We start from the raw sequence: 25,113 nt of genomic DNA, 5'->3' as shown, positions 1-25,113 counted from the left end.
CCTTTTCCCATTATGCAACTATCTAATTCTTCCATTAATAAATTCAGAGTCTTCCAACTAAGGTATAAACATCAAAGGGGTAGGTAAGTCACTTTCTTATTAAAGAGTGTGACTTGTGAAAGTGTAATTGCCCTATGAAAGCAAAGAATAAAACAAATTATTAAATGATGTGGAAAAACTCCTGCCAGGCCTAGATCAAAAGCCAAGTAGAGCACCGCAGGTACAATGGAGTTGTACATGACACAGAACACGAGAGAGAAGGATTTGTGTGAGGTTCATATCTGGTACAAGGACAATGACTTTGCATGTGACATATTAATAATGGACAGAAAGGAGTGCCTGGGGGAGACTTTGCTCAAGGGCCTCTGATTTTTAAGTCCCACTGAATAAAAAGGTGCATTTCTAGTGTCTGTTTTGCTCCAATGGTCACCACTGAGTGGAATAGAGAAATCCAGCAATGACAGGAAAGGGTTTGAGGGACAGCAACAATAAAAGAAAATGATTTCTTATATCCTGCCTACTTTGCTAAACTTTCAAATACCTTTAAAATCCTCTATACTATTTCTTTAGTTTGGAGGTTTAGGTGATAACTACAATGTTCATTTATAAACAGATCAGTGATATTTGCCACTATTTTCTTTCCCTTGATAAACATTTTTTTTTTAACTAACAGAATAGTTTTATGTTAGGATTTTTGCCCTTCTGTTATGGTTGAGCATACCTACTTCCAAATTCCAAAATATGCTGAAGCATTAGAAACTGGAAAGTATGTTACCACCATTAGCTCTTAGGTCAAGAATTTAACTTCCGTTATATAGGATGGGGGATAAAATGAGGTTTGGTGGAAGGGGGCAGGATTAATCTTTGGTAGCATTACAAGTATTTTTTTTTTTATCAAGTAAAACATGACTGTATATTGAAATACATAGAATCAAAAAGTCAGTCCTGCTGGATTATGTTTATTTCGTTTTAGTTTTTATGGTTATTCTTATAAAATAAAAACAGGAGTCCTAACTATGCTCCTGACCTTAGTCTGTGACAATTTCATAATGGTGGCAATGAGGATGATGACAACAAGTACTACTAGGACCTCTGACCGGTACTCAGGGCCTCCCAGGTGCCGGCCACTGGGCTGAATGTCTTACGTGGCTTGCCCTGGTTAACCTCACAATAACCCTACACCATGGTGCAGGAATATGGCTGAACGAGACGAGCTCACACAGCTGGTCAGTGGCAGAGCCTGGCCTCAGACTCAGGTCAGTGCTAATCACTCTACTCCACAGCCTTCCTCCTCCCAGCCTGAGCAACTGTTGATCTGGAACTCAGAGCAGCTTTCCTCCATGTGCATTACCTGGGCGGCCTCCAACATGAAAGGAGACCACCAAAGAACTAGATGACAGAACATAAGTCGCAATTTGCATCACATACATTAAGGAGGGCATGTGTCATGTTGAGCACTGGGTGTTATATGTGAGTAATGAATCACTAAATTCTACTCTGGGAACCAATATTATATGTTAACTAACTAGAATTTAAATAAAAATTTGAAAAAGAGGGAAAAAAAGGCACTTGCAGTGGATCTTTCAATATGTTCCGTTTTATAGTGAGGTATAAATCCAACTTCTCCAATTTCCAACCCTGCGTCTGATGAAGCTGTCAGCTTATTTTCACACTCTCATCAGAAAAATGGTATCAACAAAAATTTCAGCTTTGCTGTACAGTGCAACGGCCAAAGTTGACTACAGCTACTGACCTGAGTAACTATGCCCCTAAGTAGCAGGATGTCATCAGCATGGGTAAAATGGTGGCAGGCAGAGAAGCCAAACGTGAGACGGACATCCGAGACACTGGAGACTCCCTCGGTACTGGTGGTCAGGGACAGATGGACCATGTTGAGATATCATTAGGATTTCTGTCAGCAACTGCAATGGTCCCAAAGTGGGGCAAACCGGATGGGTTATAAACGGGCTAGAAAGACTGGATCTATAACAGCATGGAGAGGACAGAAAAGGATGGAGAGCACGGAGTCTGCAGAAAATGGGAACTGAAGAGAGAAATGTAGGCCAGAAGGGAAAAAAAAAAAATCAACTCTGGCACAGAGCCATTCACCATTAAATGCAATCTTCATTCCTCAAGTTCAATTTTATTTTACCACTTGGTGTATTAAAACAAGATGCTTATTTTACCAGGTTTCATAATGGCTATTCTGGAATTTAAAAGAGTTGTGCCACAGTGACCCATGTGCCACAAAAATACCTTAACCTATTCTCTGGCTGACGAAATGCAAAATAATTTCCAGAAATCTGAAAGCTGGTTCAGTTCAACTGCATGGGTCTGTGTCTAATTTATGCCACAGTGGCAGAGGTGAATAGTTGTGACAGACTGTATGTCCAGCAAAGCCCCAAATATTCACAATTCAGTTCTCTCTCTCTCTCACACACACACACACACACACGTTTTTCCATCTCCTTGTCAACTCTGCTGTACTGTATTTATTCCCATAAGCTGCTCCAGTTCTTTTTAAAAAAAGGTAAATATGTCAATGAGTAAATAATCACTTTCCAACAGTGGTTCTCAGTCTAATCTGACCTCCTTGTTGTGATGTGTGAGGTTTATTTAATGAGGGATCTAAGGCTCACAATCTCTGTTTATCCATCAGATATCTGTCTGTCTGTTCTTTTACTGAAAATGTTGATGGAGGCTGTGATCCAGACTAGCATGGAGGCTGAGCAAGGGCAAGGCTGGGAACAGGCATGAAGGGAGGTCCCTGAGATAAACACAACCTCCTCCCTAAGTGACGAGATGCATCAGGTCCACCCCATCCCACCCCTCCATTTCCACCAAGCTGTTACTAGAGGTCACCTCCACTCGCCAGGCTGCAGATTCGTGTCCATGCAGACCTCAGAATTTGACTTGGTCCCCAGGATTCAGAGAGATGGCCTATGATTTGTGTTGGCTTCAACGGAATGATGTGTAAGGCTGGGAATGAACAGATAGACTGGGAAAAAACTGTGACCTCTACTAAAAAATAAAACAACCCTGGGGTGCCTGGGTGGCTCAGTTGGTTAAGTGACTGCCTTCGGCTCAGGTCATGATCCTGGAGTCCCAGGATCGAGTCCCGCATCGGGCTCCCTGCTCGGCAGGGAGTCTGCTTCTCCCTCTGACCCTCCCCCCTCTCATGTGCTCTCTCTCATTCTCTCTCTCACAAATAAATAAATAAAATCTTTAAAAAAAAAAAAAAGAGTAGGACCAACAGTATTAATTCTTCTCAACAATCCAAATCATGCTGGCTGCCTTCCTGACATATATCCCTATTGCAAGTCAACAATCTGATACACAGTCCGTAGGAGTCATAATGAGAACCCCAAGAGCATTCTCAGCCTATGGTTCTCCTGGTGCATAAACAGTCACTATTGATAAAAAGAATGGAATAATAAGCCTTCATGGTTTAAATACTTTTTCTCTCTACTATACATACATTCCAACAGAGTGATTATCTTCAGCACAAAGAGTAAGAGCAAATTAGTTCACTTTAAAGTTCACTGTTGAAAAGAATTCAACACCACAGTGAATTTGTAGATTGTTCTCTACGTCATGTAATGTAAGTTCAAATGCACTCCTAGTGAAAAAGGGTATGAATAGGAGGAGGAGATGAAGGAGAGGCACAGAATAAGACAAATTCTACATTTAAATTCTCAAGGATCCCAAGCATATTCTTTTATGATAAATAATAAACTACTTCTTGAGGTCTTAAATTTCTTATACTATGAAAACAGGACCAATTAAGAAACAACCTCTAAAGTTATCCTGCTGTTATTTCTACAGAAAGAAAGTTTAGATTCTGTGTCCTAGCCCTCCCACTCGATCCTAGACAAGAGCTTATCAAAAGTCAAACATATACTCTTTGAGCTGCTTCCCTGCAGGAATACTCCCAAGTGGATATGGAAGTGGCCTGGAGGAGCCCGTAATCTATAATGCCATCTCACTTAACTTACTTGTAGAAAGAATGTGTTTTTGTTTTCAGTAAGTGTAAAAATGTACAAGAACAAAATGTTTGAAGAAGGCCTACGGAGGGTGGGGTTGAGGGGCAGGGTGGGGATTGGGAAATGACACACCTGCTGTTTTATTCATTACATGTGCTAATTTTTAGCTTTGTAAAGTCGATTATTAAAATATTAAATAACAGTCAAAGAAGCGTCAATACAACTGTAACAGGGTAGATGATGTCCCTCTCCTGAAGAGCCCTGGTATACCAAGGTAGGATGACAGATGAAGAAAACCAGACAAAACTAACCGGTCAACACAGCCAGAGGACAGTAGAAGGGGAGAGGGGAAAGTAGGCAGAGACTTAAAAGATGGAGGCTGAATCCTGTGTACATGTGCGCATTTTTTATACTTTTATTCATTTAGATGATATATACTGAGCAACAAACAATAAAATTTAGATAATAAATATTGGATGCAGCAAGCTCCTGATGCTAGAAATATGACCGGGAACAAAACAAAAGAAATCTTCGTCCTCATGGGGTGTACATTCTAGTTGGAGGAAAGAGACATTACATAAAATAACAAAGTTACATAGCATTTTAGAAATTGAAAGTATAGTGAAGAAAAGTTAAAAGGGAGAAGAGTGGAGGGTAGATGTTTGCATTTTAAATAGGGTACATATGGGGGCACCTGGATGGCTTAGTCGGTTGATATCGAACTGTTGGTTTCGGCTCAGGTCATGATCTCAGGGTCCTGAGTTTGAGCTCAGCGCAGAGTCTGCTTGTCCCTCTCCCTTCCTCTCACCCTTCCCCATTTTTGCTCTCTCGTTCTCTCTCACAAATAAATAAATAAATAAACAAATAGGGTACATATGGTAGGCTTTACTAAGAAGGTGAAATTTGAGCTCAAGTTTATGGCACACTAGATTTTCTTGAGGATGATTATTCATATCATAGTTGTCTTATCAACCTGATTTACAAAATGATTAAGAAGTGGATACTTTAAGTAAGGTGTTGGGGGGAAAAATAGTTTCTTCAAAATATGGTAAGTGGATATCCACCAGCCAAAAAATGAAGCTGGACTTCCATACCACTACATATACAAAAATAACTCAGAACGGATCAGTGACCCAAATATAAGAGCTTAAACTATAAAACTCTTAGAACAAAATAGTCATAAAACTTCATGACCTCAGCTTTGGTAACGGATTCTTAGGTTTGACAACAAAAGCAATGAAGAATAACAAAACAAAACAAAAAAAAAGAAAGAAAGAAAGAGACTGCACTTCATTGAATTAAAAACTTGTGTGCATTAAAGGACATTATCAAGAATGTGAAAAGACAATCTAAAGAATGGAAGAAAATATCTGCAAATCATTTATCTGTTGGGGATCTAATATGTTAAATATATAAAGAACTCTTACAACTCAACAACAAAAAGACAACCCAACTGAAAAATGAGCAAAGGACTAGAATACACATTTCTCCAACGAAGATATACAGATGGCCAATAAGCACATGAAAAGATGTTCATCATTGCTCATTAAAGAAATTCAAATCAAAACCACAAAGATACAGCTCTTCACACCTACTAGGATGGCTTTAAACAAAATAATGGAAAAGAACAAGTATTACCAAAGATTAGATACATAGGAACGATTATATACTCTGGGTGAGAATGTTAAATGGTACAGCCAATATGAAAAATAGTTCCTCGAAAAGTTAAGTACATAATTACCATATGACCAGCAGTTTCAGTCTTAGGTATATATCCAAAAGAAATGAAAACATATGTCCACGCAGAAACCTATACACAAATGTAATATAGCAATGCCCATAACAGCAGAAAGGTGGAAATGACATGGATGTCCACAAACAGATGAATGGATAAACAAATTACGGTGTACACATCCAATGGAATATTATTCAGCCACTAAAAGGAACTAAGTATTGATACATGCTACAACTTGGATGAATTTCAAAAATATTATGCAAAGTGTCACAAAGGTCACATATTGTATAATTCTTTTTATATGATATATCCAGAAGAGGCCAATCCACTGAGACAGAAAGCAGATTAGATGTCACCTGGGGATGGAAAGGGGAGAGTTGGGAGTGATTGGTATGTGGTCTTTTTAATGAAGTGATGAAAAGGTTTTGAAATTAGAGAGAGCTGGTAGTTACACATTATGAATACATTAAGTACCACTAAACTGTACACTTTAAAATGGTTAATTGTAGGGGCGCCTGGATGGCTCAGTCGTTAAGCGTCTGCCTTCGGCTCAGGTCATGATCCCAGGGTCCTGGGATCGAGCGCCGCATTGGGCTCCCTGCTCCGCGGGGAGCCTGCTTCTCCCTCTCCCACCCCCCCTACTTGTGTTCCCTCTCTCACTGTGTCTCTCTCTGTCAAATAAATAAATAAAATCTTTAAAAAAAATGGTTAATTGTACATGAATTTTTCCTTAATAAAAAAGGTTTTAGTCATTCAAAAATTTTTTTCATCAAATTTTCAGGATCACATGTTTGTATTTTATATTCAAATGTCAGTTCTGTATTTATTCTAGCCTTTAATCTCTTTGTAACATTTTAATCTTTTTAATAAACATAGCTTTACTGAGATATAGCCCACATATAATAGAATTCACCCCATTTTGTGTGTATATTTTGGTGAGTTTTGGTAAACATTTGTCATTTAGCAACCACCACCACAATTAAATTTTAAAAGCATTCAACATCCCCTAAAGTTCCCTTAAGTCTGTTTATACCCACTCCCCAACCCACATATTTTCTGACATAATTCTGCCTTCTCTAGGCATTTCTGGGCAATTCTAGAAAAGGCAGAATTAAAGTAACAGACATTTTGTATGAATGAATTTTGTATGAATGGAATCATACATTATGTAATTTTATATGTCTGACTTTTTAAGATTTTATTTTTAAGTAATCTCTACAGCCAACGTGGGCTCGAACTTACAACTTCGAGAGCAAGAGTGACATGCTCCACCTACTGAGCCAGCCAGGCACGCCCATCTGGCTTCTTTTACTTAGGTTTCAGGTTCATGTATGTTTTTTCATGTATAAGTAAATTATTTGTTCCTTTACATTTCTGAATAATTTACCATATTAAGTGTATCCATTTATATTTTGAGGTTACTGGATTATTTCCATTTTTCAGCTATTATGAATACTTACAAGACTCTTGTATGTTGTATGGACGGAAGTTTCTATCTCTCTTTGGTAGATATTGAGTAGAATTGCTTATTTTCATATTTAACTTTTTAAGAAACTGCCAAATTTTTCCAAAGTGGCCGAGCTATTTTTCAACCCTCATCAGTATAAGGGGTCCAGTTGCTCTACATTCTGGCCAACACTTAGTATTGTGAATCTTTTTAATTACAGTCATCCTGGTGGGTATGCAGAGATTTCTTTTTGGGGCTTTAATTAGCATTTCCATGATGACTAATGATGCTAAGCATCTTTCTATATGTTTATTAACCTTTGCATATCTTCTTCTGTGAAGTGTCTGTTTGAATTTTTTGCCCATTTTTAATGAGTATTTGTCTTATTACTGAGTTTTAAGAGCTCTTTAAATGTCCCAGATACAACTCCTTTGTAGATACATGTTTTGCAAATACCTTCTCCCAGTTTGTGACTTGCCTTTTGAGTGATTTAACATCATCCTTTTTTTTTAAGATTTTATTTATTCATTTGACAGAGAGAGAGCACAAGCAGGGCGAGTAGCAGGCAGAGGGAGAAGCAGGTTCCCCACTGAGTAAGGAGCCCAATGCGGGGCTTGATCCCAAGACCCTGGGATCATGACCTAAGCCGAAAGCAGACACTTAACCGACTGAGCTACCCAGGTGCCCCTAACATTATCTTTTGATGAGCAATCGAACACCTTTTTTTAAGTGGAGCCTATGGGCGGCTTGAACTCATGACCCTGAGATCAAGACCTGAGCTGAGATCAAGAGTCGGAGGTTTAACCAGCTGAGCCACCCAGACGCCCCTGATGAGCAAAATTTTTAATTCTAATGATGTCTAATCTGTCATCTTTTTCTTTTATAGTCTGTACTTTATGAGTCCTAAGAAATCTTTGCTTAACCCAAGCCCACAAAGATTTTTCTCCTGTTTCCTTTTAGAGTTTTTGGTATTATTTAATTCTTTTGTTTAGGATTGCAATCCACTTAGAATTAATTTCTCAGTGTACAGTATGACATAAGGGTTAAATGTCACATTTTTTCCTTATAGATATTCCATTATTTCAGTACCTTTATTTAAAAGACCATCCCTTCCCCACTGAATTATCTTGGTAACTTTGCCAAAAATCAATAGAGCATGTAAATGTGAGCTTACTTTTGGATTCTTAATTCTATTCTGTTTTCTATTTACTATCTCCCCCCGCCCCGAGTTTCAGTCACACTCTCCTGTTTCTTTACATATTCAGTAATCTGATTAAAAACTAAGCCTTGTGTATCATACATTGTACTGCCTCTGTATTCCATTGTGTTCTGAAATTTGCTGGTTTTACTGTTTTAATGTATAATGAACTTGCCTAGACTCAAAATGAAGAATCTGTTTCTCTGTAGAGAGCTGAAATTTTTGCTCAGGTTTCTTTTTGCCCCCTTTTGCCTGAATCTCTGGGGGAATCTCTCTTGCACCTGCACAGCTTTTTGACCAGCCAATGATTTCAACAATAGTTATACAACGACAACTCAAGCCAATGAAGCCTCCCCTCTCTGCTGCCCAACCTGTGTATGGGTGAAAAAATTCATTCAGATTTGTAGGAAATAAGTAAGTCTCCCCAAGCTTTCAATTTTGCTTGTGCTCCCTGGGGAGCCCCATGTTGTTCAGCAGCCAGCCATGAATGCATGCAGAGCCTATTATCTCAGCCCTTCCACAGCTCTCTTGTTTCCAAAAGTTCCCCCTGAAGTTTCTTGCTGCTCTGCTACTTTCCCAAACCAAATCGGCCTCTAACTAGTAAACCTGTGGGTCTCTTCATACCAGCTGGGCTGGGCGGGGGAGGGGGTATATGTGAGGGTGGGGGGATGGGAATCCCCTCAAGCAAGAAGCATCTTCCCCAGTGCAGTAGCAGTTTTTCCTAAGTAAACATTTTCAAGTTCTTTGCTGTCTTTGGTCATTCTTGAAACTGCTGCATCTAATAATTTTTTTCCGGTTTTATACCATTCTTTTTTTTTTTTCAAGGAAGAATCACCCAACCCACCCAGTCAGGCAGGCAGTCCTTAGTGGAAGTAGCATCTCAACCATGTTTTAAGCACTTACGAATATATTATCATGATCTCATTTATCATTACATGAAACCAAACAAGTTACTGCAAAAATTAGTCAACTATAGCAGGAAAAAAAATTCTTATTTGCAAACATTAAATTTCAGATCCAATTTCTACAGGGTTGGTATAGCACAGTGAAAGATACCATATAATTAAGGTGGCCGTGATCTGCTAACTCCACGAGGGTCTTTAAAATATGTATGACTCACCTGGAAAAATTTAAATTTTTTTAGTTTTTTAGACAAAAGAGTAGATTCAATTTAGACCTAGACCACGTGGGGGCGCGGGGTGGGGAAGGCGTCACCAAGTACAGAGCATCTCTCTTCAAATGCAGAGAGTTCGGTTGGATTTTAAGAAAATTACCTTGAAGGCTGCTAAACAATGAAGGCTCAATAAGGTCATGACAACTGCCAGAAGGATGGTGGCTAAGTTCCGCACGTCCCATATGGTCTCTACCAGAGGAATACTGCCAACCTGCCAGTCATAGCATAGGGTAACAGGTGCAAGCAGAAGCCACACGTTGAAGGCCAAGAGGTAGGAATAGGTAAGGAACCTACAAAGAGAAGAAGAGTCACTGAAACACAACTCAAGGTCCATGATACTTTGCAAACATTCATTTACCATGGTTTAATTAAATAGCATTGCATACTGTTGGTGTTATTGGAAAAGACAAGGTAAGATGGAAAGCCACCCGTTCATTTCATCATTAAATAGATCATTCTGGAATATATTTAACAGTTCCAGGCACTTTGGCAGATGCTGGCCTTTCAATGGTGAACAAAGACAAGAGTTCCCATGACATATATTTAAAAATTATCATATAAATAAATACATTACATCCTGAGATAAATGCCAAGAAGGAAAAGTTTGATGAAAATATGTGACAGAAATGCTGTTCTGCTAGGTATGATTCCCTGGGTAAGAGACAGACCTTTAAACTCTCCTTTTTTTCATAGTGCCCAGAAAACTGCTGTAGATAGTAAAATATTTAATCATGTTTATAACAGACTGATCATACTGAATTATTTCAAAAAAATCAGAGCATCTGCGGTAGGGAAATGAAGTCTCTTAGTCCCAAGTAAAGGGGCTAGCCTTCAAGAGAAGGGAAGGACGGCTATCGTCCTGCCAAGGAGAACAGACAGACCCAGGGAAGGGAGATAACGAACACAGGTGAGGCTCCTGTTTTCTGGCTGTGTCTAGCCACTAAGGGAAGGTGAAAGGCATTCCAGCTGACCCCGTTCCTTTCAGGGTAGAGGAAACTGAAATTCTTTAAATATGTTCGGCCAACACAAATCCATTAAGTAGTGGTTAGACCCTTGAGAACTGCAGAACTATCAGCACATAACCAACTTCACCCAAACCTGTGCTCTAGTAGACACCAAGCTCCAGCATGGCTTCTAGCAGCATGAGGCGCATCCCTAGGATGATCCTGGCCCCCATTAGAACTCTTCCCTAAGAAAGCACAATGCTGCCAAGGAGAACTGACTGTTGGTTCTAGCCAGTACCAGACAAAGGGCCTCTGACCTCCCTGTCTTAGAGCATTTCTAAAAAGGGCTGACAATTGTGAATATGTCTCTCCCACGACTCACAAGTCTTTCTCAAGGACCTGAGAGCCATTCCTTTAAAATGTCCTCATCAGGAAGGACAGGGCCTGTCTCCCAGTGTCTGTAAGATGATAACTGCCAGCCAGCAGACACAGCCAGCCTAAATGCACTTGGACAACGGTTCCTTTGTAATTTTTCACTTCTCAGCCTCTTCTGAGCCCCGGCTTACCCCGCTACTCTCACTCTTCCTTTAAAATGCCCAATCAGGGCGGGGCGCCTGGGTGGCTCAGTCGTTAAGCATCTGCCTTCGGCTCAGGTCATGATCCCAGGGTCCTGGGATCGAGCCCCGCATCGGGCTCCCTGCTCTGTGGGAAGCCTGCTTCTCCCTCTCCCACTGCCCCTGCTTGTGTTCCCTCTCTCGCTATCTCTCTGTCAAACAAATAAACAAAATCTTAAACAATAAATAAATAAAATAAAATGCCCAATCACTTCTGCGCAAATCAGAATAGCGCTCAGCTCCCTCCTGCCCCCGCTTAACAGCAGTTACTGAATGAAATTTATTTTCACGGTTTCAACGGATGGCCAGCCATGTTTCTGTTTGACACCCTATATGGGATTAAATAGAATAATTAGATAAATTCCTTGTCCTCAAAAAAAAATGCATAACCCAATAGTGAAAACAAGATATACACAATCAAAGAAGCAGAATGAGATGAACACCATGACAGTGCAGAGCGTGAAGGGAAGTCTTCCGACAGATTCTTTTGGAGGGATTCTTGGATTGGCAAAGGGGTTAGATCAAATCATTTCTAGTTAGCTTCTAATATGAAGAGTTCTTTCACCTTGAATTCCTCCCCACAAGTAGCTACTGGTTGGGAACACCCTTCCCAGACCTTCCCAACTGATCTCCTTCCCTTCCCTCCTCTCCCTCCAAGGTTGGCAGTTACAAATCATCAATGATGGCCAGGTGAGGCTTAGGGGTGGGGACTACTCACTGTCCCGAATCTCAAACCCCAACAGAGAAATAGGTTGAAGGAGTGGGGATACTTTTTTTTTTTTTTAAGATTTATTTATTATTTATTTGAGAGAGAAAGAACAAGCGAGAGGGGCTGGGGGAGAGGAAGAGAGAATCTCAAGCGGACTCCGAGCTGAGCATGGAGCCTAAGGCGGGGCTTGATGTCATGACCCCGAGATCACAACCCCGAGATCACAACCTGAGCCAAAACCAAGAGTCGGATGCTTAACAAACTGTGCCACCCAGGCGCTCCAGGAGTAGGGATACTTCAGTGGTGTTTTCCAACTCTTTTCCTCTCTGCTGGTATTTTTAATAAAATGTTAATGTACAAATCTTGTGGTACACACTGAAAGCTTAATGAAGTCCAAGCTTTATTATTTAACAACAATCAAAACAAAAACACTGCCTCATCCCTTTTAGCCTGGGGGCTGAGAAATTGTCTCATGAGAGAATGCCAACTTCACAGGAAGATGACTGGGTTACTTTGGACTTTGTTTCTTCACAGAGCTTCTAAGCTGACACAATCTGCTTGTTAGCTAAAGGAAGATTCTCTGTGACTTGGCTTTAAAGAAGGTGGAACCATCAAACAGGAAAATCACAACGTTTTGTCACTCAGTTACTCTCCAGGTCTTAAAAATTACTTTTAAAAAATGGTATCTTTCCTTCTTGATATACTAGTTACCAGCAATGATTATAAATGGCTGCTAAAATAATTAGGTGAAAGCTAATAGGGTACTTCATAATGGATGGATCAGGCTACATCAGGTGCCTAGAACTGACTAACCAATTTTAACATCACAGAAAGGGAGACTAATAGCCAGATGTCCTCCTGATGGAGATATATGTCACCACCTATGAAGTAGTCTTGTTCCGCCCCAAAAAAAGAAAAGAAAGAAAGAAAATCAAACTTGAATCTGATCAAGCCCTTTATCACCAGTTTACATCAAATACAGAAAAAGCCAAAACCTGCTACAGGACACCACAGGAACGCAATGTGACAAATCCAGAATGTTGCCATTCCACAGAACAAATGATGGCCAGTTGTCCCACAAAGACATTGTAAGAGGGGTGACAGGGGCAGAGGGCAAAACGGGAAGAAAGAAGAGGGCATCTGTCAGTCAGATGAGACCTAAGAGGCGTATCAAACAAAGTGCAGATATTGTTTAGGTACTAATTCAAACAATCCATTATGAAAACCACTTATGAGCAGGAAAAAACTCGAGAATCCTTGTTAATTTTTAAAGTGCGATAAATGGTATTGTGGTTATATTTTTTAAGGATCCTTAGCTTTCAGAAATACATACTAAAAAATATATGCATATGAAATGCAAATCTGAGATTTGCTTCAAAATGATGGACTGAGGGTAAGGTTGCACAGAAGTGGGTGGCGGTATGAATGAAACAAGATCGGCCATGAGCTACAACTGTTGAAACCGGGTAATGGGTCTGTAGTGATTCTTCATGCCATCTGCTCTACTTTTGCATGTATTTGTTATTATCCATAATAAAAACTATTTTTTCTTAACTAGGCAACAGAAATGCAACAGGAATACTTTGTTATGTCTAACGGCAGCTTGACCATGGAATAGCTGCAAATGCTAATGTGGATTTTTTTTTTTTTTTTAAAGTAAGCGCCATACCCAGTGTGGAGCCCAATTCCGGGTTAAAACTCAAGACCCTGAGATCAAGACCTGAGCTGAGATCAAGAGTCAGACGCTTAACCGACTGAGCCACCCAGGCACCCCACTAATGTGGCAAATTTAATTTTAATTATTAAGTTTACATTTGGGCCTTGCCCTGCAAACTGTCCTCAGTTTCTTATATTTTTTTAAGTGTTTTTATTTATATAAGTGACCTTCACACCCAACATGGGGCTCAAACTCACGACCCTGAGATCAAGAGTTGCATGCTCTTCCAACCGAGTCAGCCAGTGCCCTAGTTTCTTATATATTCTTTCTTTCTTTTTTTTTTTTAAAGGCTTTATTTATGTTTTTGACAGAGAGAGAGCAGGAGAGCACAAGCAGGAAGAGCGGCAGGCAGAGGGAGAGAGAGAAGCAGGCCTCCCACAGAGCAGGGAGCCTGATGCGGGGCTCGATCCCAACACCCTGGGATCATTACCTGAGCCGAAGGCAGCCGCTTAACTAACTGAGCCACCCAGGAGCCCCATAGTTCCTTATATTTTCTAGACTTGAAATACCGTGTTGACAAAAGGAAAGAATAAAGAATAATTTTTTCAGTTACAATCTCAGTGTAGCTATTTAGATTAAAAAAAAAAAATGTTCACTGTGACTTTTTATACAGGCTATAACCCAAATATGTTAAAACAGTAAAATAAACCACAGAACTAAAAGCAACTTACCTTCCTGTAACACTAGGAAAGTTGACACCATTAACGTACTCCTTTTAATACATATGTATTGTCTCCAGAAACTCAAGAGACATCACCTACCTTGTAGTGCATATGAATTCAGATCAATGTTGCTAGTAAACTCTTTAAAAAACTATTTCAAATACTGAAACAGCATTGGAAAATTTCTGCAAATTTAAGCATAAAGAAGCCACTTGGAATCACATCAAAAGCTAATTACATTTTAGGGGGCTAGTTGAGCTAGCTGTAATCAGCAACTCAAGGCTTTCTTTTAACTCACTGACTATGAATTACATTTTAAACTAATCATCTTGTTTATTTCTGCTAAAATTTCAAAAATGGAATAATCTGTTGCATATCTCTGCCCTGCTGAGTTTTCTTTTTTCAAAGCAGGAGGAAAACCAAAATGAATTATTCACCAATTTTCTACCATGAATTCTGCTAACAGGAGGAAAGCCACTAGGATATCTTGCCAACAAAATGGAAGGGAAAACACAGGAATTCAGCTTGAACAATTCAGTCATGAAGTTGCGTTGACAAGCCAGGGGCTACGGGAGAGGGAGCAGGCATGCGTCTAATGTTACCTGCGCAAACTGGGTGCCTCTTAAAATCTAAATCTTCATTTTTATCAAGAGAAAATGAGAGTGTCATAAGGACAAAAATATACATAGATTCTGTTCCTTGCCTTTGAAAAAACTGTTTTGGCTAAGAAATAACATGAGCCTAGCCTGCTTCCTTGTCCTAGGAAGATGCCTATGGTAGGTACATACGAAAAAATCATGCATCGCAAGCAGAAATATACAGCACTTGCTTGTTTTATATAAAAATGTTACTGCTCAAAGGATCCTTTCTCATTCCCCGAAAAGTCCTTCATTGTTTCATAAACACAGGATACTGGGTCTACTGTATACAGAGTCCTCTCAGGAAGGGCATTGGCTAACACTGTCCATAGACTGGCCTCGGTATAAACCACCTTTACCACCATCCTGGAGCACCCCCGCTGCCCTGACTCTGTCTCTAGCTCCTAGGTTTTGGTGACCTGTCCTACCCGTCCCTACACTGTCCCCTATTTTCCACTCTTGAATTACCACTGATGTTTCCAAAGGGTCTCCACAGTCTCATGGTGCCCCAGCAATAAATGGCAGGCTTTTTTCAGGCATAACCTGCGTATTATCATCATTCACCATCTTCTCCTACCTCCTATCATCTTCTCCAGAACTAGCCAAAGAAAGCTGCCTCCTGCACTGCCCTTCTCCAGAGACACGAACATCCTCAGTGGAATTCAATAAATGTTGAGGAAATACTCTGTGTACTTTTCTAGGTGCTGAAGGGTAATAAGATCTAGTCCCCTACTCTTTAGAAGGGCATTTTCACAGCTTTGGTGGTAAGAACACATACACACATGACATGGTTGAGTAATTGTGAAATATAAAGATCAAATTTCAATGGAGTTCTAAGAAATGAGAGATTAATGAGAAATGGAGGATTCAGGGATGATGTCTTAGAAGCTATAGAATTTAAATAGGTGGAGAGATGGGAGATGGACAGTCCAGGCAGAACCCCCAAATGGCTTCAAACTGTACACGAGCAGGACACTTTCTGAGGACAGTTAAGAATATGGGTCATATTAGGGCACCTGGGTGGCTCAGTAGTTAAGTATCTGCCCTCGGCTCAGGGTCCCTGGGATCGAGCCCCACATCAGGCTCTCTGTTCAGTGGGGACCCTGCTTCTTCCTCTCCCTGCAGCTCCCCCTGCTTGTGCTCTCTCTCTTTTTCTCTCTGTCAAATAAATAAAATCTTTTTTTAAAAAAAGAATACAGGTCGGGCGCCTGGGTGGCTCAGATGGTTAAGCGTCTGCCTTTGGCTTAGGTCATGATCCCAGGGTCCTGGGATCGAGTCCTGCATTGGGCACCCTGCTCCTTGGGAGCCTGCTTCTCCTTCTGTCTCTCTCTCTCTCTCTCATGAGTAAATAAATAAAATCTTTAAAAAAATGATTCAAAAAAAGAATATGGGACATATTAAAGAATTAAAAATGTGTAATATAAAAAATTATAAAATGACTCCTGATAAAATGTCCAAAAGGAAAAATATCACCACAGTGTTGGGTGAGGATGTGGAGAAACGCGAACTTTGGAATACTCCTGTAAACTGGTGAAGCCATTTTGGAGAACGGCAGGCAGTTTAAGGCAGCACATTAAATGCATGCATGATCTAGCAAGTCTACTCCTGAGTTTATTTATACCCAACAGCACTGCATACAGATGTTTCCCAAAAGACATTTGCAACATTGTTCACAACTCTTCTTAATAGTCCCAAACTGGAGACAACCAGATATCCATCTACAATAAAATGGATATATACATTGTAATATACCCATTCAAAGGAAATCTATTCTGCAACAAGAATGAATGCAACAACATGGATGAACACCATAATGGTAATACAGAACAGAAACAGAAGACACACAAGAAAAGGAAATCACAGAAAACCATCTATAGACAAAGACAGGGTGACTGGAAGCAGGACCTGACCCCCAGGACACAGGGCTGGGCAGAAAGCCACAGGGCAACCCCAACTAAATGGACTGTGTAGATGGCAGTCTGTCGCCCTCATCCCCTCAGTCCTCCATAACAACAGAGTCGAAGGCACCAGGACCTTCCAGGCTTTCCAGGACCAAGGCCCAGCAGCACCACTGAACACTTGCTGCTTCAGCACCTGGGAACAGAGAAGGCAAGACCATTTCCAAATGCTTAGTGAAATCGGAAAAGAGATCCAAATGTCTCTCACCAGCTTCTCGCTGCATTTGTTTTTAAAGTTTTGGTGGATTATAAGAACCAGTGGTCTTATCAAACCAGCTCAATTAAAGGTCGGGCTATTTTGGGGCACCTGGGTGGCTCAGTCAGTTAAGCATCCGACTCTTGATTTCAGCTCAGGTCCCAATCTCAGGGTGGTGAGATCAAGTGCCATGTTGGGCTCCACACTGAGCCTGGAGCCTGCCTGAGGATTCTCTCCCTCTCCCTCTGCCCTTCCCACCTCATGAGCACGTGCACACATGCTCACTTTCGCTCTCTAAATAAATAAATTAATTAAATAAATAAAATAAAAAAATAAAGGTAGGGTTATTTTAAAAATTCCCATAAGAATCCAGACAGAAAATAAAAGTAAAACCAGGCTTCTCACGAACCCAAACCAAGTGGTCCGTTAAGCAGGGCAGGACCCTCCCTTTGCGCCACAGGCTTTCCTCATGGCTGCCTTGCTCCTCTCGGTATTTGCTCTATTCATGGGCTTCTTGAGCATCTGCTCCAGACTGAGTCTGGAGCATGGCCCCCACCTCTCCTTTTCTCTTGTCCCCACACACTTGTCACTGCAGTGTTCCCGGCTCTCTCTCAGGTGTCCAGTTCCTGAGAGCAGCACCTGTCAGCTCGCCTCACCTTCTGGAACCAACTCTCACGGGCCACTGAACTCCAGCTCCGGCTGACCCTTCCGGTCCCATCCTCTGACAAACCTTGCCTGTCACAGCCCGCTGCTAGGCCAGGCTGGGTCCCTCTCTGTGCTCCCACAGCCCCACCTAGGCTTGCACGCTCCCCTGTAGCTGTGTGTTCATGTGTCCATCTGCCCCCCAAAGCAGAAGCTCCTGGGGCACAGGGCTGTGTCTCATGGATGGTTATTTCCCCAGCACCTTGCTCTTTAAATGGATGGATTCAGTGGATTTTAAGAAATTAACCTGGTATTAAAATAATACCTAAAAATCTGAAAATATTTCCATTTTATACTTGCATTTTTGGCCTGGGGTAACCACATAGCTTTATATGGTCCTACAAGAGATACCTGCTGGGTTTCCAGTTGTCCAGGCAGGTAGCTGAAGGGTACAAACTGGAGATTCTGCTTTTGGGTGGCCCCTCAGTACCTAGCGTGGGCTAGCTCATGGCACACCATCAAAGAGTGAGGAATGTTTGAGGAAAGACACCTCCCCTCATGTGTCACAGAAGCATCATTAAAAAGCTATGCCAGCCTTATATTTTCTTATTTTATATTAAATTGCAATGAATACAGCTTAAGGAGAACTCTTGTTACCATGGATAAATAATAGGGTGAATCTGAAATGTCATTAGGTCTCTCTGACCTTTTTAACATGCCATTAATACAGTTATTCTATTAGCAGAGACAGCTTCACTAGAGTAGGAAAAAAAATGAATTTCAACATGCAAGACTGTCAGCAACAAATTCTCACCCATATATCTGTCAAAAAAAAAAAAAGCAAATAATACCTTCTGCAAAATAAATACTTGGTTCATTTCTTACTTAAGGTCTGTTTCTTTCTGTAAAGCATTTAACAACATCTTTATTTCACATACTTTTCTCTCATGGAGCACAGGTTTGGCTTCCACTGAGCAAACATGTACTAAATGCTTACTATGCATCAGGCACAGATTTCCAGATTTCCACAGAAGAATCCTATTGGTATACTAATGAACCACATCCAATGACATTAAAAATCCCTTAAACATGCACAGCACTTTCTAGTTCACAAAGTTTTTGCATGGAAGGATTAGCTGACCCTCACACAATCTCTATGAAGTGGGCATTAGCCTCTTTGTTGCAGCTGGGAAACAGCCCTATGGAGGCTGTGACTCGCTCAGTGTCCCGCAGAAAACCCAGCACAGAGCCTCCACACGGCTCTGCATGGAATTCTCCGCCGTATCATACAGCCTCCCATTCGCACATCTTTATTAAAGTAGAAAGGAAATACAATGGATCAAATATTGGTACTTTGTGGAAAAGCGCCTGCCTGAGACCCTGACTTCCTTCTTGAACAGAGAAGCCCAGGTGAATTTCAGCTTTTCTATTAAACCAAAACAAAACAAAACAAAACAAACTCTTAACTTTTAGTTAAAGCAGGGCTGACAAAAACTTAAAGCCAGTGCGTGATCCCTTCTACAGCATACTAAACAGATGACTACAGATATAAATGCTTGTTAGAGCATCACACAGCAAGAAATAGAATCCTTAAATAAAAATGTTGGGCTTGGCATTTTATTCATTATGAAAAGCAATCTTTGTCTTGATGTTCCAATGTTAGGAAAAAAGAAGAAAACTGTTTAATTTTTATCAGCTTCTCAGGGATTTAAGATTACAATAGAAATACAACATGTAGGTTTAAAGGTTTATATAGTTTTCTTCAAGAAGTAAAGTATCAGAAAGTGATCCAGACCAGCAATTTCCAACAACTGATCCCGAGTCCAGAGGTAGCAAGTGCTACCTCGCCAAACTACCTCCCTTTTCCTCTTTCTTTTCCTCTTCCTTGTATTTCTCCCCTTAGTTCCCAGGGTCCAAGACAAGTTAGGTCAATTACTATTACATAGTATCATTTCAGTTGGGAAGACTGCTCTCAGTGACCTTGATAACCTCTTTCATCCCCAAGAAGCTACTTTTCTAGGAACGTAGTACAAAATACATAATGGAGACAACAGCTCCCTTGCAGAGAGCTCTTTAGGTTTATACCTGAGGCCTTCAAAAAGGGTGACACACACGTGCCTCCAGATCCAATTAGGCTGCAGGTCAAAGACTCTCTTACCCAACTATTCTTTCAGAACTTCTGAGACATGAACCAGGAAATCTTTATCTGTAACATACTTCCCTGGGTGATTCTGAGAGTCACCCTAGTTTGGTAATCGCTACTTTATTTATTTATTTATTTATTTATTTATTTATTTATTTATTTATTTATTTATTTATTTATTTATTTTTAAAGATTTTATTTATTTATTTGACAGAGAGAGACAGCGAGAGGGTGAACACATGCAGGGGGAGTGAGAGAGGGAGAAGCAGGCTCCTCACTGAGCAGGGAGCCTGATGGGGGGCTCCATCCCAGGACCCTGGGATCATGACCTGAGCCGAAGGCAGACGCCCAACGACTGAGCCACCCAGGCGCCCCATCGCTACTTTAAAAATCAGAATAACTTCAGTTTCTTTTTTACAAAAACCACACGTATGGGGGACCCCCTAACTCAAAGCCCTGCCAGTTGTTAAAGCAAGAACAGAGTAGCTCATTTTGCATAGCCCAATTGAAACACACGATACATTTTAAAATAATAATTTAAATTTGAGTTCAATTTGTTCACAGTTTATTATGAAATAGTCCTTATGTTAGGGGTTCCAAGAGTTATAAAGATTAGGAAGACGTAGTGCCCTGAGGTTGTCATGATCAAAATCTAAGGCTTTTTTTGTGCCTCTTTGAAACTATCAACTGAAAATGGAAAGAGAAAAGCTTCTTTAGAAGAAAGACGCTGAGTTCTACCTTCATCTTAGTATTTCCTATCCTGATATTTTCCTACAAAGTAATACAAGCCTTTACCCAGATTTCCAAACAGCAGAAATACATCTACCCACTTAAGTAGATATATTCCACTTGCTTATCCAGGGCCACATCTCATGAAAATACATGATGCTGATAGGGGGCCTTTATATTCGCTCACTGAAAATCCCAGTCTATCTATTTCCTGGATTTGAAAGACAACCATTTACAATATTATAAAGGCAATACTTCCATCAAGTATACACGGCTTTACATCCTGTCCCCTTCCAATCTGACAGATGGAAACCCAATTACTAGGCAGCAGCTGCAGAAAGGGGCCTTAAGAGTGGATCATTGTGTATTCTCTTCTGCAGGCTCCACCCTTATGCAGAAGCCATACTTAACTTGGGCTTTTGTTCTTATTTTGAATCCAGGATTCACAAGATTGAATGTCAAAGAATCACATTTCTAAAGAGACTTATATAAACAGGTGAGTAAATCCTGGGCCAAAAGACAGAACAAGGTGCACATAACCTCTCCCATCACTTCTCAAGTGCAGTGCACCAAAACCATGGGAGCAGAATCTTTGGGCATTGGACCCCAGAACTGATACTTCAGTGTGATTCCCAAGTGTTGTGTTTTAGGGACACATGTAGGTCTGACAACCCAGCTGGAGTAAAATCATCAAGCCCCAGATGGCTGTAGTCAGGGCACAATTAGGGGTGGTAATTTACAAGAAGTGTCATGAACGTCCATGGTCTTGGGCTCTAAAGGACGTTTTGTTCAGATGGGACTCAAATTCAAAGTTAGTCTTCACACCCAAAGGTGGAGTGCAGTACAAGTCCTCCCACCACTTGAAAACATGAGTTGGCAGCTTAGAAGAAACCACCCAAGCCTGAGGCAGAGGAAGGCTGTGGAGGGCATGGGGTGGGCTCTACACACCATTTATTCCTCACCAGCCCGTTCATCCTTCGCCCTCCTCAGGCAAAGAGCCCCAGTATTTGGTCTAGGCCAGTGCTGTCCAATGGAAATACAATAAAAACATGCACCGTTTCAAATTTTCTATTAGCTACATTTAAAAAAAGTAGAATGAAACATGATAAATTAATTTTAGTAATATATCTTGTTTCGATGGATATACTCAAAATATCATCTCAACATATAATCAGTGTAAAATTTATTAGTGGTATATTTTAATTTATTTTTTTCTTACAGGATTTCATCTTCAAAATCCCAGGTAGTCTTTATTTATCCTCACAGCACACCTCAATTCAGACTAGCCACATTTGAAGTGCTCAGTAGGAGCCTTATGTGACTCTCAGCTCCTGTAGTGGGCAGTGCAGATGTAGACAATTACGTTGGCCCTCAGCCCCATTTTCTGCCTCTTCTATACTCAACCTGCCCTTGATTTTATCCTTTTAGTTCAGAATTCCTGCTACAAACTCATGCCTCAATCCTTGGCTCTCGTTTTCCACTCTCAAATCCAACCCCCAAATTTTCAAGTGCAAAATTTTCAATCCCCAAATTGCCAAAATCACTACCCTGGCATTTTTTTATTTTTACTTTTATTTTTTGTCCCTGTTTCAGTACATAAAAACTTCTGTCCTGGCCCTTCTCCCTACAGAAATTCCATGTGGGATGAGAGGGATGGAGGGATTTGGACATATGAGGGCAAAATTTTCTTAATTTAAAAAATTTTTTTAAAGTACTTTAAATTTAGAGCAATTACAAAGAAGATAATAGAGAATCTCTTGTGAGTTATATAAACAACACTACAGCCACAGCTATGTGGGCATTCAAAGGTGCAAGAATTGTGAAAGACCCAGGAGGGAAGCAGGAGAGCCAAGCTGACAAAACAGGAGGCAGAGACACGGTCCCCAGACAGAGTTCCCTTTGATGCTCCTGGCTAAGCGCTTCACCACCTCGCTAGGGACGGAACTGAAAATTAATGCCAGAACCACGGTGCTATATTTGTATTTTCCTGTATTATATTTAATCATGCAAGTTAACCAGATACCCCACAGCATAAATCCCATCATTCTCAAGGAAACATTTTGTTGCCTTTAAGAAGTTACAAGTAAGCAAACCCTTACAGATATTTTCGAAGACACAAAATTGAACAAGGCATTGGGTTGGGAGGAGGCTGCAAGTGACAATTACAATCACATTTCTGGTGTTCCTGGCGGGGATAGCAGGTGTGAGACACCCCCCCCCAGAAGGGCACCTCAACAAGGCTCACTCCTTTTCCCCAGGGCGGGGGGGCAGTTAACCAGGATCACCATTCACTCATCCAACAATATTCTCAGGATTTATTTTGTGCCAGGCTCTGAGCAGAAACCTAGTAAGAGAATGAAATGACGTTAGGAGCCACCAGGACAGCTGCTGCTCACAGAGCTTTGAGCAAATATATGCAGTAGCCTCAGTCTGCTTTTAGAACACACTCCTATCCAACTTTCTGAGATCTGCTTCTGTGAAGCAGTCCCCTCTCTTCTTAAAGGGAAGACACCAGCCCTGAGGTCACCCCGGCCACATACCCTGGACGTGCTCCTCTGATGAATGCTCACTGCAAAGCCACCAGGCTGCAGGCTCCCTCTCCCTCCCTCCCAAGTCACACCACCAGATCCTGAATGTCAAGAAAAGAGCAATCTTACTGAAGCAATTCACGGTGGAAATCACTATACAGCCTGTGAGTGGGGAGCAGTCACTAGGTTTATGCCAGGAAAACCTCTCTGCAAGAGTTAGCCCTTACCTTGAGCCTTCATGAATGGGCTGGGCTTACACTGAGAGACAGCATAGGCAAATAGAACGCGTGGGGGTCTGTGAGGGTCCCAGGATTCTGAGGTGCTATGTGGTGGTGGTTCAGGAAACAGGCTTGAGAAGGTTCTGGCAAGATCTTCCAGAGCCAACAATGGCTAAAGAATGAAGGAAAGGGCCTTATAGGACTGGAAAGTAACATGTAAAAAGACTCTAGGGTAAAAAGCAGTGGTGCATTTAGGGAATTAAAGCAGGTTAGGATGGTTAACGTCTAAGGTTAGGGAGGAAGGGCAGAGGGGTTTCAAGAGATGAGCCTGAAGAGAACGACCATGGTCAAATTCCTTACTCCTTATCCTAAAGGGTACAGGAAACCACTGACCTTTTAAATATTATGCCAGTGAGAAATGTCATCTGGAAATAGTGTGGAAGATGGATCTGAGGAGAGCAAACTGGGGAGAGAGACAAGTTAGGAGGATTTTAGTAATGCATGTGAGAGACCATGATAACCTTGATGAAAATGGTAGCAACAAGGATGGATATTGTGAAACAATCCTAGCGACATTCAGATCAAAGATACAGAACGACGTGACCGCTTAGAGGTGAGGGATGAAAGGAAGGTAGTAGCCAGTCATGACCACTAGGTTATCTGGCTTGGACCACTGAGCCCGGGGAAACTCGCTTGTCAAGAGAAAGCTGTACAACCCATAGTATCGCCTCCATTCTTTAAATTCTACTTACACTTTTCTTCTCGGGTCTAAAATAGAAATGTTTATAATTCAATGTCATACCATTCAACTGATCCACACAATCTCAATTAATTATGGGTTGAAAAATTTATTGATCAGTCACATCAAATTCCTGGCAGCTAATACAATAAGGAACTTATTGCCAGTATATTCTGATAATGATGATTCTCCAATACTTCATTGATCTGCCTTGTGATTTGATCAAGTGCCCAGTGCCCAGTGATCAAGTATAAGAAATCAAATTCTAAATGGCTTCCAAATTACTGTTAACATAAACTGTAACAAAGTACAATTTTAAAAATACTAAAAGTTTAATCCTCATACAAATACACAGTGAAAATAAAGGTTTATATAACTGTTTAATAAGGCAACCAGACACTTGAAAAAGCCAGTTTAAAAGAAAATTTGAGTTAGGCAAAGCCTTCTTAGATATAAGCTCAAGCAACAACAACAAAATAGATAAGTTGGATTTCATCAAATTTAAAAACACTTGTGCTCAAAAGGACACCATCAAGAATGGGAAACAACAACCCACAGAAAGGTTGGAAATGTTTATAAATCATGTTATCTGATAAACAACGTGTAGCTAGAATATACAGAGAACTATTACAACTCAATAATAAAATAATAAAACCCCTCAATAATAAAAATAATTAAAAACTGGTCAAGGAATCTGAATAGACATTTCTCTGAAGAAGATAAAGAAGTAGCCAATATGCAGATGAAAAGATGTTAACCATCATTAGCCATTAGGGAAATGCGAATCAAAACCATACTGAGATACCATTTTATACCCACTCGTATGGCTGTAATTAAAACAACAGAAAGATTGTCAAAAAAGACAAGTGTTGGTGAGGATGCGGAGAAACTGGACCCTCAAATACTGCTGTGAATGTAAATGTAAATGTAAAATGGAGCAGCTACCTTGGTAAATAGTCTAGCAGTTCCTCACAAAGTTAAATACGAAGTTAACATCTATGACCTGGCAAATGCACTCCGATGTACATGTGCAACAGAAATGAAAACATACATTTAAACAAAAACTTATCCATGAATGTTCATAGCAGTGTTACTTGGAACAGCCATCAACAGAGGAAAGGAAAAGTAAAAAGTGGTAC

The 25,113-nt window shown here is 40.6% G+C and overlaps 1 protein-coding gene across 4 annotated transcripts in view; it reads right to left on the bottom strand.

Moving 5' to 3' along the window:
- The window catches only part of TMTC1 (transmembrane O-mannosyltransferase targeting cadherins 1), a 267,202-nt gene that overhangs the window by 110,900 nt on the left and 131,189 nt on the right, over window positions 1–25,113 (bottom strand). For all 4 annotated transcript variants that reach the window (XM_064591454.1, XM_064591452.1, XM_064591453.1 and 1 more), the window contains one exon: window positions 9,638–9,827. In XM_064591454.1, coding sequence (XP_064447524.1) covers window positions 9,638–9,827 — 190 coding nt within the window. The remainder of the gene's footprint in view (window positions 1–9,637; window positions 9,828–25,113) is intronic.

This window comes from Mirounga angustirostris, unplaced genomic scaffold, assembly GCF_029215605.1.
Source record: "Mirounga angustirostris isolate CCGP_5_RB_7025 unplaced genomic scaffold, mMirAng1.0.hap1 SCAF_5, whole genome shotgun sequence".
NCBI classification, from domain to species: domain Eukaryota; kingdom Metazoa; phylum Chordata; class Mammalia; order Carnivora; family Phocidae; genus Mirounga; species Mirounga angustirostris.
Note: the sequence above shows the minus strand (reverse complement) of the source record. Positions and strands in the feature narration are given on the sequence as shown.